This window comes from Diplotaxodon limnothrissa, unplaced genomic scaffold (genome assembly GCF_057381915.1).
Source record: "Diplotaxodon limnothrissa isolate DT_005_m unplaced genomic scaffold, D_limnothrissa_male_GT1.1 unmapped_scaffold_4, whole genome shotgun sequence".
NCBI lineage: Eukaryota > Metazoa > Chordata > Actinopteri > Cichliformes > Cichlidae > Diplotaxodon > Diplotaxodon limnothrissa.
This window is the reverse complement of record NW_028188558.1, coordinates 615,000-640,584: the sequence shown is the minus strand read 5'-3', so window position 1 is coordinate 640,584 and position 25,585 is coordinate 615,000. Positions and strand designations below refer to the sequence as shown.

General features: G+C 41.0%; 1 protein-coding gene across 3 annotated transcripts in view; it reads right to left on the bottom strand.

Annotated features, from left to right (window-relative positions):
• Window positions 1-25,585, bottom strand: part of LOC146606847 (protein NLRC3-like) — a 1,106,670-nt gene that overhangs the window by 854,804 nt on the left and 226,281 nt on the right. The window contains exons 1-5 of one of the 3 annotated variants that reach the window (XM_085349209.1): window positions 12,362-12,483; window positions 12,002-12,106; window positions 10,930-11,008; window positions 10,582-10,768; window positions 9,951-10,453 (exon numbers count right to left, since the gene is read on the bottom strand). The exons of the other annotated variants lie outside the window; for them this stretch is intronic. Of the exons in view, the coding sequence (XP_085205335.1) occupies window positions 9,951-10,453; window positions 10,582-10,768; window positions 10,930-11,008; window positions 12,002-12,106; window positions 12,362-12,483 (996 nt within the window). Of the gene's footprint in view, window positions 1-9,950; window positions 10,454-10,581; window positions 10,769-10,929; window positions 11,009-12,001; window positions 12,107-12,361; window positions 12,484-25,585 lie in introns of those variants that run through there. 3 annotated transcript variants of the gene reach the window in all.

Here is a 25,585-nt window from a genome sequence, read left to right as displayed (position 1 = left end):
ACCAGAGATGCTATAAAAGATTTCCTGTAAAAAGAATCACACTGTTTTCAAGACAGGATGTGTCTCCCGCCGTTTAATCGCATTACCAAATCATAACCCATAAATACCGTTTCTAAACACATAAGCCCAGAAATCCTGTAGTAGGAAAACATTATTGGCAAACATCAACCACTTGTCAACTTAAAAAGAGAGTGTTAACACTGCGCAGGTGTGTACACACTTTCACATACACAGAAAGTAACATTTAAAGTTAAATTGTCATGCAACCTCAGATGTCGCTGTCCTCTTTCTGCTCCTGTAGAAAGAAACACATAAATTCATCCACCCTTTTGTCCTATCTAGGTGGAGGTGGTTAACCTTGAATCATGGTCAAGTCTTGTCATCTTTTACCAGTCAGTCCGTTTGTTTTTATTTCCAGTCTTTCATCCATTCATTCTTCCATTCATCCATTCTTTCTTTGCTGATAGTGGAAACCATCGCCGCATTTAGATTTCCGGCCTCAGCAAAATGACGTCATTTCAAAAAGAAAAACAAGAACTTGAGGTCGGATTACCTCGCTGAATCCTTTTTTAGGCCGGGACTTTTATTTAATATTGTCCCACCATGTGGCTTTCTCCAGCACCCATTTTAATGTGGAGAAAATCACTTACAACACTTTTCTCGCCGCCGTGTAACGCTTGTAATTTCCGATATGCAGATCTGCTTAAAGAAAAGATTCACAAACAAAAATCAGTGCACTGTTCAAAATATAAATCAAAAATCAAAAGTAAATAAAAAGAAGCCTGGGTCTTAGGGCTTGTCACTGACTATTCTTTCTCTTATAGGTGAAAAAATACCAACTCTAAAACTTGGTGCCATGGTAAAACCTTCCCCATATTTCAGAAACCCCAAAATAAAACGAAACAAAACAAAACTCTCCTAGTTTCCCTCATTTAATTTCAGTCATTTAGACTCTGGCTGCAGGATCCTATTTACTCCTGCTATCACGTTCCCCAAAACAATACTACCTCAGTCATCAATGTATCAGTTCTCAACCCACTCAATAAACCAGACATGATGATGGTAACAGTATTACCTACTTAAAATTGTGTTTGATCCTAATGAGCTAATCCTACGGACTTTCATTACTCCATTGCATGTGTGTGTGTCGTCCTCAAATGCTCTCTCAATTCAATTCACCCGTTGCCCTTCTGACCTTTTTCCAGACCAGAGGCTGAATCAAGAGCCCCTACTAAGAGCTTAGTAAAAGAATGCAACTTAGTCTTTCTGAAAGACACCCCCTGTTTAAACCTCCGAATTAAATTATATCTGTGCTGTAAATTATATTATTAATGCAATGGTGATGATGTTTTATTATTTAGCGATAGCAGTAAAATAATTTCCCTGCTCCACACTCCCTCTCTCACCCTCTGGGACACCAGAGGTCGCCATAGATTGTGTCCTCGCTCTGACCCTCTCTTGTGGTCCCAGATCCACTGCAAAGGAAACGAAACCCCATTTCCACTTTAATCAATTGAGTTTAAGCATATAAGCAATTACTCCTGCATAACTTTCATCATAGCTAAATGCTACCCAGAAACAACTCCTGTGTGTTAACACTAACTTCACTTTAACCTCACCATTCCTATGTTATAACCTGTTTTGATATAACTCTTTTTATTTCATTTGGCTCCTTTTAATGTAACAATACATTCTAATTCTAGTTTAGCAGACTTACCCAAAATCTATGCTTTCCTTCCTCTTTGGTCCGTCTTTAAGTTCAGTTAAAAGCTAAACGAATTTGAGGCCTTTTGCCTGGAATCAATGCTCTCATGTGTGTTTCTGGACTCTGTGTCTGTAAGCGCGTGCAATCCTTCAATGACTCATATCCTCCTCACAATAGATTGGCCAATCATAGCGCTAGCCAAAGGCTCGTGACCCTCAAGAGATGAATTGAGCCACAACTCCTTTAAAGGCACAAAATGCAATATGTATAAAAAATCATCTCTATTTTTAAGCTCTCCCCTTTATCCCAAAAATAAATCTATGTAATAACTGTATGTGTACGCCTACATTATAGCCACTACTTCTAGAAATCAAAAAAGAAATCAAACCTATTCTCCTTCTTCAACCCCCACTAATTTTCCCCTTTAACATTTGGCACATTTCCTTTATTTTGACACCTACCCCCTTTAGCAACAATATACTATAATCCCATAATATAACCCCACTCAATAAAACAAAAACTTTCTCTAGTAAAAGCAAATTGTTTGTCCACATTTATTCAAACTGAGCTCCTTCATTTTTATTTTCCATAGGAAAATAGTTCCTTAGGTTTTGGACTGGATTGAATCGCAACAATCCTTTAGACAGGGACTTACGACCTAATCAGATCCCCACAGGTAGCTTTCTCCTCAGCCAGTTGTAATCTGGAAAGCCCACCTTATATTTGCTCTTCCCGAGAATTTGTGCTGTTATTCACTGTTGCAGGCCTGCTTAGAACAAAAATGAGAAAAAGAGAGCTGATTATTAGCTCATGAAAACACAAAACAAAATCACCTGACCGGTTTTCTTTGAGTGCACTGTTACAAAAATAATGGGCCCCTCTCAAACATGTCCATGTGTCCTAAAACTCCCTCTATTAAAAACAAAAAACAAAAACAATTCCACCCTAGCTGACAAAATCAGCCCATCACCACTACAACCTCAAACCTTGAAGACACAAGTATTGCCACCACATAATTCCACCTCCTCAATACACCGAAAGTCTAGTTAAAACCACACAATTTGCACACAACAATCACCCCCTTTATGCACTTTAACATGCCTAGATTCAACATACTCAAATGTTTTCATTAAACATTCACCCCATTCTATCACTTATACAACAGCAAGCTGTGTTTTATTGCGTATGTTTGTGTTCTTAACCAAGTTTAATCAATGTCTATGCATTAATCATTATGAGCTTGTCCTTGTAAGGTTAATGCATTTTCTGCTTGTGTAAGTGAATTTGCATATGTTGCTTTTGGCAGTGTGTCAGACTCTTGCACATCTTCTCCACTTAAGCCGTCAGTTTTCTTTCCCCAAATTTGCTAACCCAAATTTTAAGTTCCCACCTTATTAACAGCATTCCTGGTCCTCAGCCAGAAGTTAGGGCCCACTTGTCAGGTTTATGGAGACATGGCGCTGTGAACAATTCAACCAGAAACTTGCCTTAACATATCCAGTCAAGTTAACCTATAGGTCTCTTCCGACTGCTGCACGTGGAGAATTGATCCAGGTCTGTTTATTTTCCAGCTGAAGAAACACAGCTGAGACATTTTATTACTATTATGAGCACTTAAACTACCAGTTTCCCTCTCTCTGGTCGGAAATACCAGCTTATGTCATGTGTATAAGTGTAAGCAGGTCTTCATTGCTGTTCCTATGTATTTTGTTAATGTTCAGTGCGTGTAAGCTGCTTTCTTCATTGCCTCTATATGTTATAGTCAGGTTTAATTCATGCATCGTTTCACTGATTTCTTAATTCAAAACTATCTCACTTCTGATTCTTTATAAGAGTATAATTTCACATGTAACACTTTGTGTATGTGTGTTTTCCATTCACTCATGTAATTGTCAGTTATTTTCTTTCTTTATTTTATCTTCTTTTGTTTACCTCTTTTAGTTTTCTGGTGGACATCTCTAAACACCATCATGAGTTCAGGCTTTCATTTCAATCTAATTATACCCTGTATTCTTGCAGTCAAGCTTCACCTCTCACTGGTTCCCGTCCTCTTCCCTCAGTGTCCATTTATTGTCCTGAATTCACCAGCACACAGTTCGTTTCTCCGTTTCTCTTCAGTATCTTCCTTCTGGATTAAGTCCCAGCCTGGCAAAATATCACATTCAGTGTCGTGTCACACTGTTCTTACCAGCCTGCAGTCCACCGAGCATTTTCCATCACGTGGTTTCTTCTTCTCTGTTGATGCTTTCAATCGTCTCTTTCACGATTACTCCAAGCATGGCAAATCTGACAATCAGTGTCCAGTGCTTTCCCACCGTTCAACTGTCCAGCCTGTAACTCAGAGTGCATGTCAGTTTGGTTTCAGGGTTAACAGTTCAGTTGCACTGTCTTTTGGCTGCTTGTAAATTCTTCTCAAGTTCACGATGTTCTATTGGTCTTCATCAGGAGATTAATTGTCCTTTGAGGTTCTTCTCAGGAACGGGACAAGTGTCAGGTCAAGCTGTAAAATTTTAAGCCAAAATCTGGCCTGTTTTCTCCCAATTATACTACTCTACTGGTTTTGGCGCCGTACTCAAAATTCCAGGTTGAGAGAAGTCCACCTGTATTCATCTGTAACCTGTATTAACACACTAAAACATAGCATTAATATGATTTTCATTTCTTTTCTTAAAACCTCCATTCGCTCCATGCCCATTCAACCTTAAAGAAACAGAAAAAAAAAACAGCTCCTGCACTTTCTTCAATATTAAATGGACGCACGCTGGCCCCCTCTCTCTCCTTCTCTCCTCATACACACACCGCGGGGTTAGAAGCCCCCCCTCCTTGCAGCTACTTGAGAGAGAGAGAGACCTACGCTCTATCTGCCCAGAGTTTTCCTTATATGGGCATGCAAACTTCCTGTCACACACACACTCTCACATTCACTCCGCTAACAACTACAACGTTTTCACACGTGAAAATAATCCAGTCACTCTACTTATGCACGCCGTTTCTCGTCTTATGGCGAGAAACCAATCAAACTCAATCAATCTGTAGAAAACTTTATATACACGAGATCAAGAATAACGCACACACTTCTCTGCCTTTCCTGGGAAAGTTTTAGAGAAGTGGAGAGGGAGATGGAACCACGCCAGCAGCTACACACAGCCCCAGAGAACCAACCCCTCCTTCTCCTTCAGAGATACACACACACAGAGAGAGAAAGGAAAAGAGTTTCCTTTCTTCCAAGAGACAGTTTCAGGTTTAACAAAATGACAGTTTATACACTAATTTACACTTTATTTATACACAAGGGTAATTTACATTCTATTTACACACGGGCCCGTATAAACGTAAAAAAAAACACCACATGCCAGAACAGCCTATCTTTTTATTTCACCTCTTATTTCTATACCGGTATCCCTACGTTTTCGAATAATTTAAAAGCATCTTTTCAGCCCAGGGCCGCGCCCTTGCTGATCAATTAAAGTTTCAAGGACGCCGCCTTGAAAACGGTCAGATTCCTAAGCCCTAAATAATTTATAACTGCTTCCCGTCCGGCAAAACCAGAACCTCCACCAGCTGCGTGAAATATCCCAATTCACGCTTTTGGCTTTACTTAAAGGTCACAAGTCCACGACGTTAAGGTTACAGCTGAGTCCGACTCAATCACCCAATTAATGCAGTATAAGGCAATCACCCATTGATTGCCTAGCCTGTTAAGGGCATCCCAAGTCCCCACGGAAGGCCAACACCGGGCTTAAACATAACCACGCGTCCGTTGTATGTGGCGTCTGCCAAAACGCTGAACACAACTGCATTCCTAGGGGCCCGGCCCCCGTCCTAAGGAAGTTTACTCAAAATATTATAAGCATCAACGTGAGGTCTCCACCCTCAACTATTAATTATCTGACGCCCGAAACCGCGTTTCTGCTGATCAATGAAACCAAATACCCTGAACTACTTATTGGCTGTCTGGCCTCAACCCACATTTAAACCTTTTAAACCGTATTGACTTAAACACATAACCTCTTAACTCAACAGTTCACTCCCAAAATAAACAGCAAGACACTTAATCAGGGCAATATTCCCTGCTTTTAACACTAATTACCCCAAAATCACCACGGACAGAACAGAAGCTCCACTGAGTGAACATTTAATTTAGCTTAATTTCCAATTCAGCACCTTTGGAGATCCATCAACAGGCGGTGCTTACCTCTCATATTTCGGGGCCCATCACTCAGTCGACCTCCCGGCCGTCCGTCTGACACCACTAGACCGTCAGCCAAGCTCCATTAGTTTCCTCCTCAAACCGGGTCACGGCACCAAAAATGTCATGATTCGAGTTTTGAGGAGGAGACAAACGACTGCATGGTCTCTCAGTAGATGTCAAAATAGTGATTTTTATTATACATATGTACATATGGGGAAGATGAGCATCACAAGCCTTTACGAGCTGATCTCCCCCGAACAGTCTCTTCACTAGGTTTTTATTGCAATGATGACGTCAAGTCACATGATAAGTATCAGTCAGTTCTCACTTCTATGTCCTTCTATGGCTAAGAACAACAACATTTTCCAGATGTTTCCACTCCTGTTTTCTGGGAACTTAACCAATAGTGTGTTCATGAGTGTGTATTTTGTGAGTGTATGTCCAAGCCAACAAAAGTTCACCGTGTCCCCATATGACTTTACTGCGGCCTGACTGGACCCCCAGCTAAACTGGTGCTTTTACTAACTGATAGAGTATTGTATCTAGACTTCTGTTAAAGCAGATTTACTAAATGATAAATGATACATGCTAATATGGATAATAAACTGATGCAGACTAATGAATTAATGATGAAATAATAACAGTGCTTTATGAATGATATATAGTGACAGTAAAATAAGATGTTTTCCTCGATAGTACTCTCTTGCTGGGCAGGCACATGGCAGCACTTCTGCTGTTATTTTGTTCGTTTTTAACAAAATAAAAATGCAGACATAGTGTCCACATTAGTTTTGACTGCTAGCAAAAATTGTTTTCTTCACAAATAAATCTCTCACTGAACTAACACAGCCAATCCCTTAACATGTTTGTACTCTTGTTACCTCGGACAGGTCAGCGGCTCCGAACCGTAGTACAGGGACCTCTAGGTAATACGTCGGGTTCTGTGTTGGGCTTGTAGCCAGTAACTAGCTTTAATGTCTGGGTCAGCTTTGCTAGTGAGAGACAGAGAGAGGCGTTCAAAGGCTGCTCCAATGGAACTTTATTGTTTCGAAGAAAAACATGAACAGAGTGTACAGTCGAGTCTTAACAGCTTACTTACAACTGGCCTCGTCAGGCTTTTGGCTGCAGTGGTTATTATTATATTTACTAGGGGTGCAACGATACACAAACTTCACGGCTCGGTTCGGTTCATACTTTGGTGTCACAGTTCGATATTTTTTTCAATACAAAAAAAATGTTCATGCCTTTTTAATTTGTCATTTATTAAAATTATAAATATATATTTTAACTCAAAAGTAAAGTTTTTAAATTTAATGTTGCTGAAACAACAAAGTGATAAAAAAAATAAATCTATCTGATGGAGAAATCACTCATCTTTGGAAAAAGAGAGTTTATTACAGAGAAATGTCTCTTTCCAAAATAAAAGCTATACTATACGCTTCTTCTGGGCTATACTCTCAGCAGCATATTAAACATATCAGGTCCCCATAAGGAGAATCCTGTGCTAACGGCTGTCTACATGACTCGGGTAAAGTTTGTAGCATGCTGCTTGTTGTTTTTGTCTGCTTCCACTTGTCTTTGCACTAGGATGATGTCGGCGTAAATGTGCAGTCATATTCGTTGTGTTCCCACTAGTGCTGTCAGCGTTAATCTGAAATGACGTTAACTCCATAACGCCGCAAATCTCCATTAACGAGTTACCGCGGATTGCCTCGTGTGTGGGGCTGGACGGCGTCAACACATTAACGAGCTTACTGCGCTAACGCACTAGTTCCTACCAATTGAGCATTGCATGGCACATCCGACATACTGTTTTACTTTTGTCCATGATGCGCTTACCATCAGGGTCATGCTTCACATGAAAACCAAAATAGCTCCAAACGCCACATCTGAATGAGGGTGGGGGAGGTTCAATTTCGGGTAGCGTTGAGGCAGTTCCCATGTTGCAACGAGCTTAACTTCTGTCTCGCTAGGTTGCGCTGCGCTCAGTGTATCTGCGCTCAACAGTGCAGCCTAGGTGGAGTAGTGGAACGCAGATCCACTGAGCTCTCAACACAGACAGCATCATCAGAAGAAAAGTTGATAAAATAAATTAAAAATTTTATATTGTTTGATACATATACATACCGAACCGAAAAGCACTGTATCGAATAGTTCAATATTCGATATTGTGCAAATATTGTTGCACCCCTAATATTTACATGCGTCTATCTCCCGTTTCTGCTCGGTGACAACTCGTACTTTTCTACTTTCCTTTTTCTCCTTCACTCTCACACACACACACACACACACACACACAATGGGAAGGGCAGTCCCACACGTTCTCCCTGCAGCACGGATTGCCAAAACTATGAGGCTACATTCTTTAGGGCTAAGCCTGTTACACTGCTCATATTACCTTCATATTAAGATATTTTTTTTGAAAAGTAACTTTAAAAAATATGTCTTCACGTCATTATGCAGGCCACATGTAGAGGTGATGCGGGCCACGAGTTTGAGCCCCTGTGTTGGAAAAAAACTCTGACAGTTGAACAAATAGTACAGTCTGTCTCTTTCACTCAGAAACACATTTTCAGATTCATGGATTCAATCAGTTGATGTTTAAAACTGTTCTAAATGATTCCTTGTAAACTTCTTCCTCTTCAGTCCTTTAAAGATGGAAGCTCCCATTATTCCAGGATCCACATGTTGTTTTACTGTCTTTTTCCACTCAAGGCTTCACAGTAAATATCAGTATGTTGTGTTTCTCTGAAGCTCAGTTCACAACCAGCTCCTCTGCATTTTCAACAAGTCTGAGCTCATTAAAATGATTCCAAATGTTTGATTTCTTTTCTTAATGGGATGTTTCCAAACTCTCCACATGCCCTTATTGTTTCACTCATTGTTGGAAGCTCATCATTTGAAAATGTTTCAGCCATATAAGCTGAAAGTATTGGCTCAATAGTTTTGAATGCAGTTCTAAGCAGAATCTGATTGTATTGAGGTATCATAATGCATGTGGCTTATCTAATAAACAGCAAAGTCTTCAATCCTCATTTGAAAATAGTCTTGTTTTTCCCATGTTGAACAAGAGTTGGTTTGGAATAACATGTTCTTATAGGTTTTAATGAACTTCAAACTGTGATCCACTTACAAAACTGTCTCATTTTATTGGAACGATCCACATTTGCATCCATTCACGGTACATTCTACATCTGGTCTGAACACGTTGTCAGGGGCAGTGGCCCGTGGAAATGGGATGGACTCAAGTGCAGATTCAAAACCGGAGGCCAGGGGTGAGGTGAAACGAAAAGAGATTTTATTTTACAATGCTCAGAGGCTAACAGAAAGTGCAGACTAGAATCAATGAACATAAACTAGATGGCAGGGATAACTGGGTGCAGGTACTGGGCAGGGGAAACTGTGGCGGGCCAGGGCAAAGCTTGCAGGTGGGGGTTGCGTGGAGGGGGGAGGCAGGAGAGGTCCAGGTGGGTGCTGCATGCAGTGCACCCAGGATCCAAAATCAAGGAACGAGACACCCAGGACCGCTCCTCAGGCCCATAACCCTCCCAGTCCACCAAGAACTGCCGGACCCGTCCCCGCCGACGGACGTCCAGAACGCGCCGGACCGCGAAGGCAGGATGCCCGTCAACGAGCCGGGCGGGAGGAGGGGGAGCGGAAGGTTTCCAGCACATCCTCCAGAACTGTAGCAGTGATCCAGCAGAAGACTGGGATGTGGCACATGATGTGGAGGCTTCGTGAGGTCTTGATGTGGGAGATGATCCTGCTGGCCTGCTCCTCATCTCTGAATCTCTTCCTGAAGTACTCCTCCTTCTGTGGGTCAGTGAACCCTCTGACCTCTGTCACCATGCCGACACAGTCAGGAGGGATCTGATTGGCTGCTGCAGGTCGTGTGGTTATCCAGAGGCGAGCAGAGGGAAGCAGTTTCCCCCTGATGAGGTTTATCAGCAGCACATCCACTGAGGTGGACTTTCTAGGGTCAGTTAGGATTGTAGTTTTGTGGAAGTCCAGAGGAAGTCGACACTCATCCAGACCATCAAAGATGAACACAACCTGGAAGTCTTCAAAGCTGCAGATTCCTGCTTCTTTGGTTTCAGTAAAGAAGTGATGAACAAGTCCCACCAAGCTGAACTTTTCCTCTTTCAGCACATTCAGCTCTCTGAAAGTGAATGGAAATATGAACTGGATGTCCTGGTTGGCTTTGTCTTCAGCCCAGTCCAGGCTGTATTTCTGTGTTAAGACTGTTTTCCCAATGCCAGCCACTCCCTTTGTCAGCACTGTTCTGATTGGTTCATCTCTTCCAGGTGAGGCTTTAAAGATGTCTTCTTGTCTGATTGTTGTTTCTGGTCTGTCTGGTTTCCTGGATGCTGTTTCAATCTGTCTGACCTCATGTTCATCATTGACCTCTGCAGTCCCTCCCTCTGTGATGTAGAGCTCTGTGTAGATCTGATTCAGAAGGGTTGGGTTTCCTGCTTTAGCGATGCCCTCAAACACACACTGGAACTTCTTCTTCAGGGTGGATTTAAGGTTACGATGACAAACTGGAGCTTGAAGTTCTGAAAGAGAAGAAAAATAAACACTCAATTCCAAAAAGAACTAATCTTTAAAACATGTTGCTCCATCTTCCATCTCTGGAAAATGTTCATTGATCCAGCAGCTTAAATCTTTAGATAAATCCTCTTACTGCTCTGCAGACGGTCAGCCAGCTCCTCCTGCTTCATTCTCATCAGGAAGTCCACTGTGATCTTCACAAATGCCTCTCTGCTGCTGCTCCTCTGACTCTCTAAGCATTCTGGGTAATCTGGACTCAGAACCTTCTGGATCTTCTTCAGCTCGTTCTTCACAAAAGTGATGATGTTGTCCTCCAGCAGCTGGAACAGAATATTTATGAATGAGCCAATCAGACTGAAATCATGGAGCCAAACATCAGATCCATGTTGGACACACTGACGATCCACTGGTCTACAAAGAGCAGCATGGAGATGACTGTGAACAGAACAGATGTAACAGTAGTTGTTGTACATGTACAGACCATAAATATGGAGTCCAGCTGTGTTTGATGCTGCTGGGCAGACTGACCACTGGGAACCTCTGAGCTCTGCTGCTCCACTCTGTGGAGGAACCATGAAGGATTAGATCAACACAGGATAAAGATCCAGGAGTTTCTGCTCAAATAACTTCATCTGAATCAAGTCTGTCAAGTTTTAAACTCTCAGATTGTGAACATATCAGTAATTTTCAGTCTGTTTTCATGGACGTCCTTTCAGTGGTGATGTCAGGGATGATTTTGAAGAAGCTCATCAAACTGAACCATCAGCAGATCACTGCTCCAAAACCAGAACATGATCCGAGGTCTCCCTCCACCACCAGAACACCAGCTTTACTAACGTGGTAGATCAGTGTAGTACAGATCAATAACTGATGAGTCATTTGATCAAAATCACTGAGTGCTTCACGTCTGACCCTCTGATGCTTCTGTAGACATTTTGCATATTTAATGAATGTCTGACAGTTTTACATTCATTCTATGAACACAGTGGAAATGTTGTGTTATAGTCTCCATGTTGTTTCCAGCATCATAAATTCTTAAGTTCAGAAAATTTGATTCTTTCTTCACAGCTGAAAAACAACAACATTTATTCTCTATTGAAATCTGCATCGTCCACTCCAAAGGTCACAATCTGAAGGTAACATCTGGTTTTGTTCCCTGTGGTTAACTCTGAGCATCAGTATGGTGGGATTTATCCACTACATCCACACCACTGTGGTTCAGTGTTGTCCTGATGGAGTAACAGCAGCCAGTATGATCCAGGCTTTAGCTGCTGGGTCTCTGTGTGACCTCTCAGACTGTTTAACAGATCAGACACAAAGAGAATCAGAGCAGCTCTGTTCTTTAAAGACAAACATGAACCCACTCAGGTCACACTTTCCCCACAGATATGAGCATCACTGTCCTCAAACAGCAAATGACCAAGTCGAACATTTGGATCTTTTCTCTTTCATTGTTTTCTTTTTAATGAATCTTTGTAACAATCTGAGGATGTTTCAGGTCATATTTATCCAGGAAACACAAACATGTAAAGGAGTCATCACAGCTCTCTGACCTCGTTGCTCCAGGTTCACCACTGAAGAATGGAGGATTTAGAGGTTTGGACCAGTCACTCCTCACAGACGGACAGCTGGACCCTGCAGACTGTGACCTCTGACCTCTGCAGACACAAACATGATTGAAGCAGCTGTGATCACACAGACTGCAGATAATGCAGCTGTTTCCTGTCAGTAACATCCTCTTAGATTAGAGTTCAGCTTTTTACAGGAAAACTGGACAAAACTGATTTTTGTTACAAACTCATTTTCATTTCCTCTCAGCTCACAAACACAGTCAGACAATCAACCAGAGTCAACACTGATTATAATGTCAGTGCAGAATTATTTCTGTTACTCAGTGAGTTCAGCTCTCTGACCTCGTTGCTCCAGGTTCACCACTGAAGTCTGGAGGATTTAGAGGTTTGGACCGGTCACTCCTCACAGACGGACAGCTGGACCCTGCAGACTCTGCTCTGTCCTCCTCTTCCTCCATCATCATCTTCAGTCAGTCTGAGAGGTAAACCACAAACACTCAGTGAGTTCACATTAACAGGAGGAACTGAGTTACAGTCGCTGACCTCTGACCTGTCATGTGACCATGAAACCAGGTCAATGTGTCTGTAGGTTCAGTCATCCAGGTCATGTGATCTAAGGAGCTTGGAGAGAAAAGAGACGTCTTTAAGTTTCTGGAAGACGTTTCATCTGAGAAGCTTCTTCAGCTCTAAAACCAAACGGTGGAGAGTCCCAGATATTTAAACCTGAGAGGGAAAGAAAGCATGTCGCTGACCCACCACTGATGTTATTTCAAGGAGGAAACTGAGAGCCTTTGCACCAGGAGCACAAACATCAGCTCCAGCAATGATCCACTGATGTGTTTTTATTCCATGTATGAATGTTGTTATTGACAGAGATGACGTTTGTGTGTCAGTGATGCAGTGACTGTTGTTGTTACCTGTACAGGCTGGTTAGACTCTATGAAACAGATCATACAGATCTCTGCATGTTAGAAGAGACTATTAAAGGTCATGAATGAGACAAAGGCAGGGAGGCGTCCTTTACAGCTAAACAGCAGAGTGAGAGAACAGCCAGCACCTCTACATTTATCACATTATACAGCACATGTATGATACTGACAGGGATGAGAAGAATTTAGTGATTCTGATCCCATCATTGATATTACTTATTGATTCTCAGTAGCTCTGCTCTGACAGTCACCACCATCACTGAGCAGCATATCAAAGACATTTGTGCACATTAACTGCATGTTGTGGCTCAAATGTTTGTGCATGTTGGAGGCATTTCCTCTTTGTTGTGATCAGTGTTGGTCATTACTCAAAACAGTCATTATTACACATATTACACAGAACACTTTAATTAAAAGTAATGGAGTACGTTACTTCATTACTCCTCATAACATTACTTTGATGTTGCTGTGTAAAATGAACAAATGAGCATGTAACAACATAAAGCTGAGGTACAGCCCCACACACCAACACAGATCCTGATGAGGTCACGTGATGTTTCTCTGAGTGTTTATGAACACAAATCAAAGATGAAACAGCACAAAGACACTTCAAAGTGATTCTACTGTAGAAACATGAACAGGTAGAAACCTGCAGCCTGACTGCTCATCACTTTGTTACCTGTTCAAGTTCAGCAGCAGCAGCTCACTTTATCACGGTGCTGGTCTGGGGTCAGTGTTTACTCAGCTTTAACCTCACTCTGGGTTCTTGGCTAGCTTAGTGTTAGCTTAGCGTTAGCTTAGTGTTAGCATGCTGTGTGCTAGCTTAGCGTCAGAGCTCTGCAGGTGTCTCCTGTGTAAACATTAATCACAGTGACAGTAAAGGAGGTAAAGGGCTGTGACGTCATCACGTACGCTGCGTCCTCTGTGGGCTCTGACTGAACTCAAAGTACAAACTACAAGTACACAAACACGAACGTAGCTCAGAGTGGCGGACACACTCGGCCTCGTTGGTCCAGCTGTGAGTCCGTTACCGTGAACTATGGAGCGGCAGATTTGTGCTGAACTAAGCTGCACACAGCTGATGTTAGCCAGGAAACATTACACACTGACTTTAATGGAGAGACTGGAAATACAAACACACACAGTTTGTTGTGTGAAGAAATCAAACACGAGCTGAACAAACAGTAAAGTTCCTAAAGACAAACTGTTAAAGGAGGAAACAAAGCAAACTTACAGTTTCTTCACACACCAACAACAAGCTCCACTCCACACCTGGACACTAAACACGGACACACAGGTGAGCTGCTTCCTGGAAGGAGGCGGGGCTCCACCTGAAACTCAGCACAGGTGGGAGGGGCTCAGCTCTGTGTGTGCTGATGTGTTAACTTTAAAAATATGCCGTCTGACTGCTCAGACTGAGTCAGAGTAAAGTTCACATGCTGACGTGTGGAGACATGAAACCTTGTTGTAGCTGCAGGTGTGAACACACTGATCCCAGATCAGCTCTGCTGTATTTGTAACATGAACATTTCTGCTGCAAAGCTTCAAATGTTCAGCATGTTTCTCTGTTTCCAGTCTATAGATCCAGTCACACTTTCTACCTTCACCTGTGCAGTAAAGACTGAGAGCAGAGCTGAAACCAAGCGTCCAATCAGTGAGCAGCATCAACACCTGAGCTTCATTCAGACTCTGTTATTGAAGATGTTGTTGGTACAAAGTTCATCTGCTGCTCACATGAATCCATGAAAGATTTATTTCACTGATGTTTCTTCAAAGCTCATTTCAACCTGTTGAAGTCATGAATGAAAGTGCAGACTGAGAGTGGATCACATGATGTTTGAGGTGTGTCATGTGACATGTTCAGTATTGTCACACATGTCTAGATTGTCCCTGATATCATAGCTGCTCAAACACTGATGATTATATTTGAAGAATTATTCCTGATGGCAGCAAAGTTTGAATGGAGCTCTCTGTCTGTGCTGATTTGTCGCCCTCTGGAGGTCAAAGCACAAACTGCATGATGTCACTGTAACCACCACAGAGACAGGAAGTGTTTTTATGACTGAAACACTGAAATGATGCTAACGGCTGTCGTTAGGCTCACTGACAGCAGTGCTGATGTGTTCATGTCAAACACTGGCTCAGGTCAGACTCCTTCATCCTTCTCCAGCGTGAGGCCGCCCTCAGACCCACAGGAGCTCTGACCTTTGACCTCCTGACCCTAACCATTTTAGTCTTGTTGCATCTTTAAATGCAAATCCTGTGAAATGGTCAGGGGAGGCTCTAGAGAAATTTTCTTAGGGTGGCAAAATCAAAGCCTTTTCCCCCCAAACACATATGCAGGTGGTTACATGTGGTTAAAATGATTCAAATGCAGTAAGTATGCACGTTTTTCATATAAATATAGTCTATAACTTAATTATTGTCTGTAGCCCACATGATTACACACTTTAGTTACATGAAACATGTGAGTTTTGATGTTATGTACTGTACAGCCTGTATATTAAATACATATGTAGCCCAATAAGTATAAACTCCAGAAAGCTACACAACATGGGGCGCTTCATTTACAAACACAAGTCTAACTTAAGTTTCACTGTTTTTGTTAGAAAACAGTCACATTGTTGCAGCTTAAATGACACAAAATGTCAGAAATCTGCACTGTCATGAACAAACATGTAAACCTCATTTTTCATGATTTGTTGGATTCACCCTCTGAGGTCTGAAACACAACCGGACATTTGTGACTCCTTTGAGTTTACGTTTGTATTTCACCCTCAGATTGTTTCATTTTATTTTTTCCTCCTCTTGCTTTGTTTGGTATCTTTTCAGCTCAACTGAATTTAGTTGTTTTTTCACTGACATACTGCATTAGTATTACTATTACTATTAATGTAACTATTACTGATCTGAAATCACACAAAGAACCTAAAATCCTAGCAGTATTTTTTACTGTAAAAAAACCACAGACGTGTTGGGTAAATGTTTATAACTTGAAATGCAAATATAAATTGTACATTTTGTAAACAGATACAACTATTTATCTAAAAATGCAGCCAATACACCTGCTGTTTTTTCATTTTCTACAACCATTTAAAATAGCACTCACCTTCCTTCATTTCCACAGTGTAACATCCACCCACCTGTGTAAAATCCGAAATTCCCATGGTGTTGTTCAAAATGTGCTCTGGCACAATCATAAGCATCGCTTGCTGCTGAAAACAAGAAAAAAGCCGTCCTGCTATGGGCTGAACCATTTGTTAATGTGGAGGGGGGGGGGGGGGACACTATGGAATATATCCAGTTCTAGCATTTATATTCACTGCTGACTGTAACTACGCTCAAACTGTTAAACTTATTTTAATAAACAACACTGTCATATGCAAAACTGGGGTGGCACTTGGGGTGGCAAGGGATCATTTTAGGGTGGCACTTGCCACCCCATGCCACCCTTCTAGATCCGCCCCTGCTGATGAAGCCAACAGGTTCGCTTCATTTGCAAAAAGCAGATATGAGTTTCTGAGGCCACAGTCTTCTGTGGCAGAAGGGGAATCAGGGGAAGCCCTGGAGGAGTCCACCACCCACCAGAAACAGGTCTGAGCTCTCACTGCAGTTGTAAAGGGGCTACACAGCCCACATGAGGCTGAGGGATGCAGCCTTCTGTCAGACTGTCACTAACACAGAGAAACACCCGTGTACACTCATGGGCACATACACCAATCAGCCTCGACCCTTTCTTCCTTTGCATTTGTGGTTTGGTGCCATAAATGCACAACATAGAAGAGCCACCTCGATGGGACAACACTCAGCGGTTCATCTGTCTCTCTTCCACAGCATGTCTTTGTCCTGTCTTCCTTCTCTCACCCAAACCAATCACAGCAGATGGCCCCGCCCCTCCCTGAGCCTGGTTCTGCTGGAGGTTTCTTCCTGTTAAAAGGGAGTTTTTCCTTCCCACTGTCGCCAAAGTGCTGCTCATAGGGGGTCATATGATTGTTGGGTTTTTCTCTGTATCTATAATTGTGCGATCTACTGTACAATATAAAGCGCCTTGAGGCGACTGCTGTTGTGATTTATATAAATAAAATTGAATTGAATTAAGAAGCTCAGAAACAAAAGTGTCTGGACTTTTTTAAGTTTCTTGAAGACATTTCATCTGAGAAGCTTCTTCAGTTTTACACTGTGTGCACAATTATTATGCCAGAACTATTTTTGAGGATTAATGTCATTATGGACCAAGGACAGTACTCTGGGTCTCCTGCAGAACAACTCGAGCTGTGATACCTGAATGAAGAGCCTCTGCTGCTTTAAAGAAGGAGGCTCGAGGCAGAGGTGAGGTGCAGACCAACCAGCTTTTATTCAGCAACTTTAACAGAAGGATCAGAAAAATAAAACTATACAGCACAGTGATGCTGACTGAAGCCACAGCATTAAACTAAACAAGCATCGGATCATCTTTAACAACATCTAATAAATAATGACAACTATTTAATCCTGTATTTCCTACAATAAAGCCTGTTCAGATATTTGTTGCTGATGGAAATGTAAAAGGCTCCCAGGAACCAAAGGACAAAAACAGAGGCAACAGTCACAGCTGCAAAGGATCCCCTAACACATAAACTGGTTCGAAGATATTTTCTAGCTCTGCAGAGGAGCTTGATTGCACGGACAGTAAAAAGTGGATTCAATAACAGCAGCGAGCGCTGAGTGATATAACGGTGCTGCGAGTAGCAGTGCAAAGGCTCACACAGAGACAGCAGCTACACTGTGTGTGGATGTGATCCACAGTCACAGCTGTGGGTTTCAGTCAGTGTGTCTCTAACTTCATGGTCACATTTCAAAGCTTATTGCAGCCAGAAGATGTTCAAGTAAAAGATTTATTGCTGTACTCGTCTACCAGGATAACAGGAGGTTCATAAAGCTGTGTAATACTTCAGCTTTACATCAGGGAGTAGTAGTTGTGTCCCTTTGTGTTTATTAGTGTGTTCACACGTCTACTTTAACTTCACTCTGTAATGAAAGGATTCAAATCACTGATAAATACATACATGCTGACTCTGAGTCTCAGTGAAGGAGGAAAGGATGGATGAAGGCAGCCTAGTGTGGGTCATGTGTGTCCAGCAGTCATCCAGGGCCTGGATCCATCTGTAACAGGAAGACAAAGTCCAGCCTGTAATCATCCTATCAGGCACAGCGTTTCCATCCAGCATCCTGACGACGCTAACAACCCGTCAAACGTCTCCTCTGGTCCACAGAAGTCACACTTCCTGTGTCATGTTTACCTTTTTAAGTGTGCTATTCAAGCCTGTGTGACCAACTCTGACTCTCCAGATTCCATCCTGGTCTCTGCTGCAGCTTCTTCTACACGACTGTTTTCTGTATAATAATATCTGCCTTTCCCGTCTCTGTCCCAGTGTGCCTGCCACTCGTCCTTCATCTTTACCTTCATTATACTCTTCACCTCACTTTCACTGTATTTTATAGTCAAACCTGCACGACTTCTTCTTGCTGCACCTTTTTAAACTTATCGTCCTGTTCATTGCATCAACACCGATATTCACAGGGAGCCATAAGAAATCCACTTCTATCCCTCTGTGTTTGATTCTATACAGTAAATGAAGTATATCAAAAACAATATGTTGCCTAGAGTCTGAAGACATATCACCTGTGCTCACTAGCACGCTGCTAGAGTCCCAGCAAACCACATACCTCCATATTAGTGCGTCCTCCACCCAGTTCAAGCCAGTAACATCACTACCAGCTCCCAGTATAAACTGCCACATCATCTGTAATTCTTTTACTCATCACCAAACTTATTTGTGGGAGAACAAATGCAGCAGCCGTTCTTTTATCTGACAGTGTTGACGCATCAGTAAATATCCTCACATGACCTGAGGACTTTCCCACTATATGAACCTGCTTTTAGTCGCCCCTCCTCCCTCGCCACAAGCTTCCTTTACAACATAACTTATAAAAAACAACTTTATTGACAATCAGCAATAACAATTACAGACAGTCTAGAAGAAGAATCACATGATCAAGGAGCAGAAGTTTATGGTTTTAATAGCTTTTACATTTTGGGAAAGTTTTTAAAACATTGTTTGGTTTTCTTTCTAAAGCGTTGAAAGGACGGCTTTGCATCAGAAAAGTAAGATCAGCAAATGAATCCATTAAAGTTCTTTTGCCTTGTTTGCAAAAGAAGCCAAACAACATTTGTGTTACAAAGAGAGACTTCAGAACAGATCAAAGATCACAAACATCAGGCACTGATGGAAACAGCCAAACACAGAAACAGAGGCACCAGCAGGTGAAGGAGGCCTGTTGTAGAAATGACTCTGAGTGCTCAGGTAGAAACGCATGAAGAACCAGTGCGTCTAATATTTGGAAACCAGTCTGTGTTTGAGCGTCCTGGATGAAACACAGATCATGTTGCAGAGCGAGGACGTCGTCTTTCCTCCTGAGTGTGTAACTACAGGACGTGTGCAGAAGGTTTAATCGTCCTCCTGACAGTTACTGATGAACGAGTCCTTCAGGGAGGCTCCAGGATCACTGTGGCTTTTACCAGCTGCTGCTAAACTGAGAGGTGTTGCTGCTTCATGTGTGAAGATGTTTGCATGGCTTTAACAGTGCAGACGTTCCTCATGTGCACCCATTTCATATGTTTTATTGTGATGTTTAGTAACATCTGCTTTCCTCCTTCAGGCAGACGATAAAGTGAGCTCAGCCTTAAACATGTGGAGAGAACGTTTGACCGACAGTCCTGGGACGACTGCAGAACAATGGTTTGTTTTTAATGATAAAGTTTCATAATGGAAATAAATGCTGAGCCTGTTTCATGATGTTGGCCCTGCAGCATCAGGCAGGATTAATACTGTAACAAACGTGTGTCACAGTTATAATGACTTTAAATGAAGACTTGGGTTGGATGGAGATGTCAGCTGGATTTGTGCTGACTGTCACTTTAAATGTTTTCTGTTCAGCTTCTAAATCTACTTTTGTATAATGTTTGCTGAGTTTTGCACTTCATGACGCTTTTAAGAAGAGCCAATAAATCCTGACTTTACACCAAAATAAAGGTTTAATGTGTTTAGTGTGACAGTGGAGGAGAGCGCACATAATAAGAGTCATTAACAGAATGGTGACAATTATAATCTGTCTCATTTTAGGAGCAGCTCACAGGCACAACAGACTACAGAGCAATCAAAGCACCAGTTAAACGTCCATGTGACCGGCTTACAGCCAATGAACAATCAGTCCCCACTGTCCCCACCAACATCACTGTACTGGAAAGACTGTGCTGCCATGGTCAGAGATGAACTGGTACTAAAATGTAAGGCAGCTGATGTGTGTGGCCTTAGCAGCACAAATGCATCACGGCTGCAACGCTGCAGTGTGTTTAAACATTTGAACATTTCTGTGGCTTCAAACCAGCAGCTGCTCTGTACTCAGTCGTGTTTGTGTGTCTGTCAAAGTGATTGTTGTCTTTAAAAAGCCTTTTGTGTTGAGTTTTGTGAGCAGTGCCGAGCTTCTCTGTAGTCTAAGCTGAGTTGATATATTTGATTCCATGTTTGGTGTGATTTTCAAAGTCAGCAGCAGCAAACCCATACGGTAAAAAAATACATTTTTCCTGGCCAAAATATATTTCAAATATATGGTAAATATATTTTGTATTTGTGATGCTCCAAAAAAATATATTTTTGAAATTGAAAATATATTTCTTTCAAACCAAAATACATTTCAAAACATATTTTAGGGTGAAGAAAATACATTTCCAACCTTACAGTAGAATGTATATCAAAGTATCCTTTATTTAAAATATATTTAGTGCAATAATGATGATAATGATAACAATACTAAAAGTAACATGTTTTATGCACATCTGCAAAAAACAGTTGGATTCAAACAAAACAGAGTCAAAGGTCTATCACGAATTAGGTTGTTTATTCATTTGCTTACAGTATTTCACATTACACAATATCTCACTATAATGTAGCGTTCATTGACTTTGAAATTATCTGTCAGTGATACAGTAAACAAGATACAACAACTGCTATGTACACTTTAGTTTTTGACAATATATACAATTTAGTACTTAAATGAACACACTCCACTGTTTTGGAAATAGGCTCATTCTCCATCTCCCTCAGAGTTAAAAATGCAGCGTCTTCTTTCTAGATCCGTACGTTAATAGGGCTCTGGAGCGTGATCTTACGGGATGGGGCGTAGCCACGATTTTTGGTCAAGGCGCCATATTAGCAGGCCAAACAAATGCTTGCTGTGTGGTCGGTTGTAATGTTAGATTGCACTACCGACAAAGGAATAAGCTTGAAAACAGGCTGTCTTTTCATTGTTTCCTCACCTGGAAGCATCATGAGGGAGCTTATGTGTTGGATGTTACCAAAAGAAGGCGTCTAGCCTGGATAGCAGCTGCGAGACGAGCTGATATTCAGTTCTCTACCAGCCACAGATATCTGTTGGTGTGCTCCAGTATTTTCATTCAGGTAAGTTCTAAATAAGTTCATATTATTATTTATAGCCTGTTAATTTTATTTTCAATAGCACAAACTTAGAACAAACATGCAGAACTACCTTCTATTTATAGAGTTGCTAATTATTTGGCATTATTGCAGCAAACCAGCCTATGAAATGAATGAAACAAATCCTGACTGGGTTCCAACACTACACATGGGGCACTACGAAATCCCTGCTTCAAACTACATGCTACATACCACCATGCCAATCAGATTACTTCTTCCATGTGAGGGTAAAAAGGTGACCTTCCTGGATAAGATGGCAAAGGTTTGCTGCCTTTTGGTGAACATGTGCCCCAGTGTGGTAGTAAAACCAGGGAAAAATGCTCTTGTTAAATACTCTTAAGTCTTGTGCTGTTTATGTAGTGATAAGTTTTCAAAAGAGACAGTAAATTACAGAATGCTAGTAGTGGGTGATATTATACAAATGCTGTCATGATTTTATGTGAACATTTTGTCATTTGTAAACTATACATAACATTTTTTCTACATTGTAACTGATGTGATGTTCGACAAAGTGCTTTTAATTAAAAATAGGCAAACATTTCTTTGTTTCTTTATTCAACTTTTGAACAGTGGTATTTAGTAAGTACATATTCAGTAAATGCAAAGTATTTACATGGCCCCCTAAATTAAAACATTATGGGTTATTCAGAACAGAACTATGCTTGGAAAAATATTGTCCCATCAGTTGATCCAACTCCTCCACAGTAGCAGGTGGAACTTTTCTTTTTTGAGGATGGCTTCTTTTACCTGTCACAACGAATGGTCTGTTTATGTTTTGATCAAGAACCTTTTTTTGGGCAGCTGAAGAGGAGAAGTCTATCTTATGGCCAACCTCTGGCTGTATCTTGGTCATATTACCCAGCAAAACCCAGTATGCAGGTTCATCTGTAACAGTCCTTGTGCCACAGATCCTCACTGTTGCTTCTACATTAAACAGAAGAGCAGTGACATGGCTGCAAGTCTTCACGACTCTAGCCATACAGCTGCAGTGGGCGGCTTCAACCTTCCCTGTGATGCTCACAATGACCTGTGGCTGCAATGCTGCAATTCAGTCTTTAAGAGTGCAGGACCTAAAACACACACAGACAAAGTTCATTTAAAGACAAGAACTTTAATAAGCCAAGTCCGACACAAATGTGTTTTATTTACTTTCAAATCCATTTATCATAAATGTAACAAATAAAGTGTTTTTATGTATCCATCTATAGAACGCTGCATGTTATATTCTAAATCTGCATGTTTCTTTTTAGAAACCTATCAGCAAAAAATGAACCTAAAGTATGTAATGCAAGGATGTAATCACTTTCAGGAGGGAGAAAACATAAAGTTCAACTTTAAGTGACAATTATGGACACCTAATATGACAAGGAGATTCTGCAGGTCATTAATCAATGTATAAAACTAAAACAGAATGTATTTTTAGTGACACAGGACACAAACAAGGAAGCAAGATGTGTAATTAGGATTATTTATAATAAATATGAATTAATTAGGGCAATTTCTTTAACCATAAAGAATAACTAAATCCTTCAGGACAATGTCACATCAATGCACTGAACTCACTATGTTATCCCTCTAACAGAGCCTCTACATGTTCTCACTGTAATTTCCCCCTCACGAATGAATTTTTGCTAGCACTAATTTGAATGTTGGGGGGAATCAAACGCATTTTACTCGCAGTACTCAAGCTGACTTACCTTTGCTTGAATGACGGCGTACTCACAACGTGGAGGCTTAAAAATAGCCAAATCTTGTACCCAGTCCTTGGTGAATTGGATGTGCGCCTCCAGAGATTTATAATTGCGAAATTGGTGCGCCGTGTATGCTCTGACTCCACAGACAAGGTATGAGAGTAGATCATGCTAAGTCAATAGCGGTTTGGTCTTCAGGGTTTCTACTCCACGGCTATATTTCATACGGGTCCACATTTCAACAATCAAGTACCGTCTCTTTGCATCTGGACAGAATCTGTCTCTATACCGTCATTTTCTTTTGAGCTATGTTTCAGAATGGTTCGTAGCAAACTTGTTTTGATTCGTGACCTGCCAAGATGGTGCTGCGCTCCCACAATGCATTGCGACATTACGTCAACTCCAAAGCCCTTTGCATGCAGGAGTGTATGCGCATGCGCATTGCCACGGTGGTTTAAAAAATAAAGATATAATGAAAAGTAATTAATAAAAATTAAATATTTAAACATTCCCACAAATGTGCAATGAACGTGCAAAAACTCTCTTTAGTAGTTGTTGCTGTTTCTTTCTTTCTTTCTTCTTTTTTTTTTTTTTTGAAAAATAACGACGTCTCTGAGGCGCGAAATCTGACAGCGAGAGGAACGGCCGGATACAGGAGACGGGAAGAAACAAGCCGATTATGTTCGCGTTAATTAAGTGGTTGGAAGATGTAAAATTCTCAATTCTGCCAACTGAACATATACGAGATTTTAATGAGGATGAATAATTAGCCGGCATGGAGGAAACGGACCTTTATTTCGTGGAGTGGCGACAAGAAGCCAAGGCGGGTGGCCAGTCTAAGAAGCCTCCATCATCAAGCTAGCAGGTGCCTTTTCCCATATAATATTACTTTATTCTCGCTTATTTGGAACGGAAGCGTAGAGCTGCCACCCAGGCAAAAGAGAAATATAAGTATATCACGTTATAACGTGAAAAGTTTATCGTTCTAACAATATACTATCATGTTTGAACAACATGTTTGAACAACATTGTACGAAAAATGTACATAATTATCACGTCCGTACAATATTGTGCGAACGTGACAATTATGTATATTATAATAATGTGATATTATATTATACCAGTGGTTCTTAACCTGGGTTCGATCGAACCCTAGGGGTTCGGTGAGTTGGTCTCAGGGGTTCGGCAGAGCCTCCGCTGTGACGTGCACAGCTCATTTTGTGCACCAGTAAAAAACATATCTACGTCTAATTTGAAAAAAAAAACACTTTATTTTTCACTAAAGAGGGGTTCAATGAATGCGCATATGAAACTGGTGGGGTTCGGTACCTCCAACAAGGTTAAGAACCACTGTATTATACAAACATGAAAAGCATAATGTTAGAACAATAAACATTTCACGTCATAACGTGATACAGCTCTATTTTTCTTTTGCCTGGGTGGCAGCTCCACGCTTCCATAATTTGGTAATCAAAATATGTAACTTAATTAATTATATTGTGACGTACTTTTGCCTTTTCTTATTATTCTGCCTTCTCAATAACTATCAAAGCCTATTCACATTTAATTTGGCTTTCACAGAAATCCTACCTCTCCTTCTGGCTACAGAGTACTTACCAAGGTTAGAAACAAAGAACAGTTATGCTTTATTAATGTTCGCTAATTACAATGTTCCACATTTCCTTGCTTTTTAAGTCATTTTTAGGCTTTTTAGAGTTTTTGTTTTTTATTTTTTTAGCAGTAATGTTTCTGCCTATTTATTTCAGCCCATGAAATCGAATGCAGATCTTCCTAATGTGAGATTTACATAAATGTAAGTAATTTTGTTTGTCATTGTCATTAATGTTGTTGCTGTTGTTGTTTTTGTGCAGTTTGCAATCATATAAACCTAGCAAACATCAGTCAGCACAGTGACTAACCTAAACAGATTCTTGCTTTATTCACATATATTATATGTAATTATATATACCTGCACATTGTACCTAGGGTTGCAGCCACTTGGCCCCACCCCATTGTTGTGACAGCCCTGATTGTACTTATACACTGCATCTGAACAGGGAACAGTCTGCCACATTAATGTATTTTTAAGTGACTTGTTTGTAATACATGAATTTGTTTCTTACAGATGTCAAAGTCTCAACCTCATGCTGCCCTCCCCCATCCTCCTAAAGTAAGTATTTGTTGTTGTGGTTTTTTATGCGGTGTCTGTGTCACATGCTAATCATAATTATTGAAATAACTGTTTTCTAACAGATTTTCCAAAACACTAGTTAGGTTTGTTGTCATTCAGACCAGTGCTACTGCTTAGACATTGTTTAGTGGTCATGCATGTTTGACAAGCTCGTTATGATACCAAAACAGTAGGCCTATCACAATAATCGATATATCGACTTAACACACAGTACATGTACA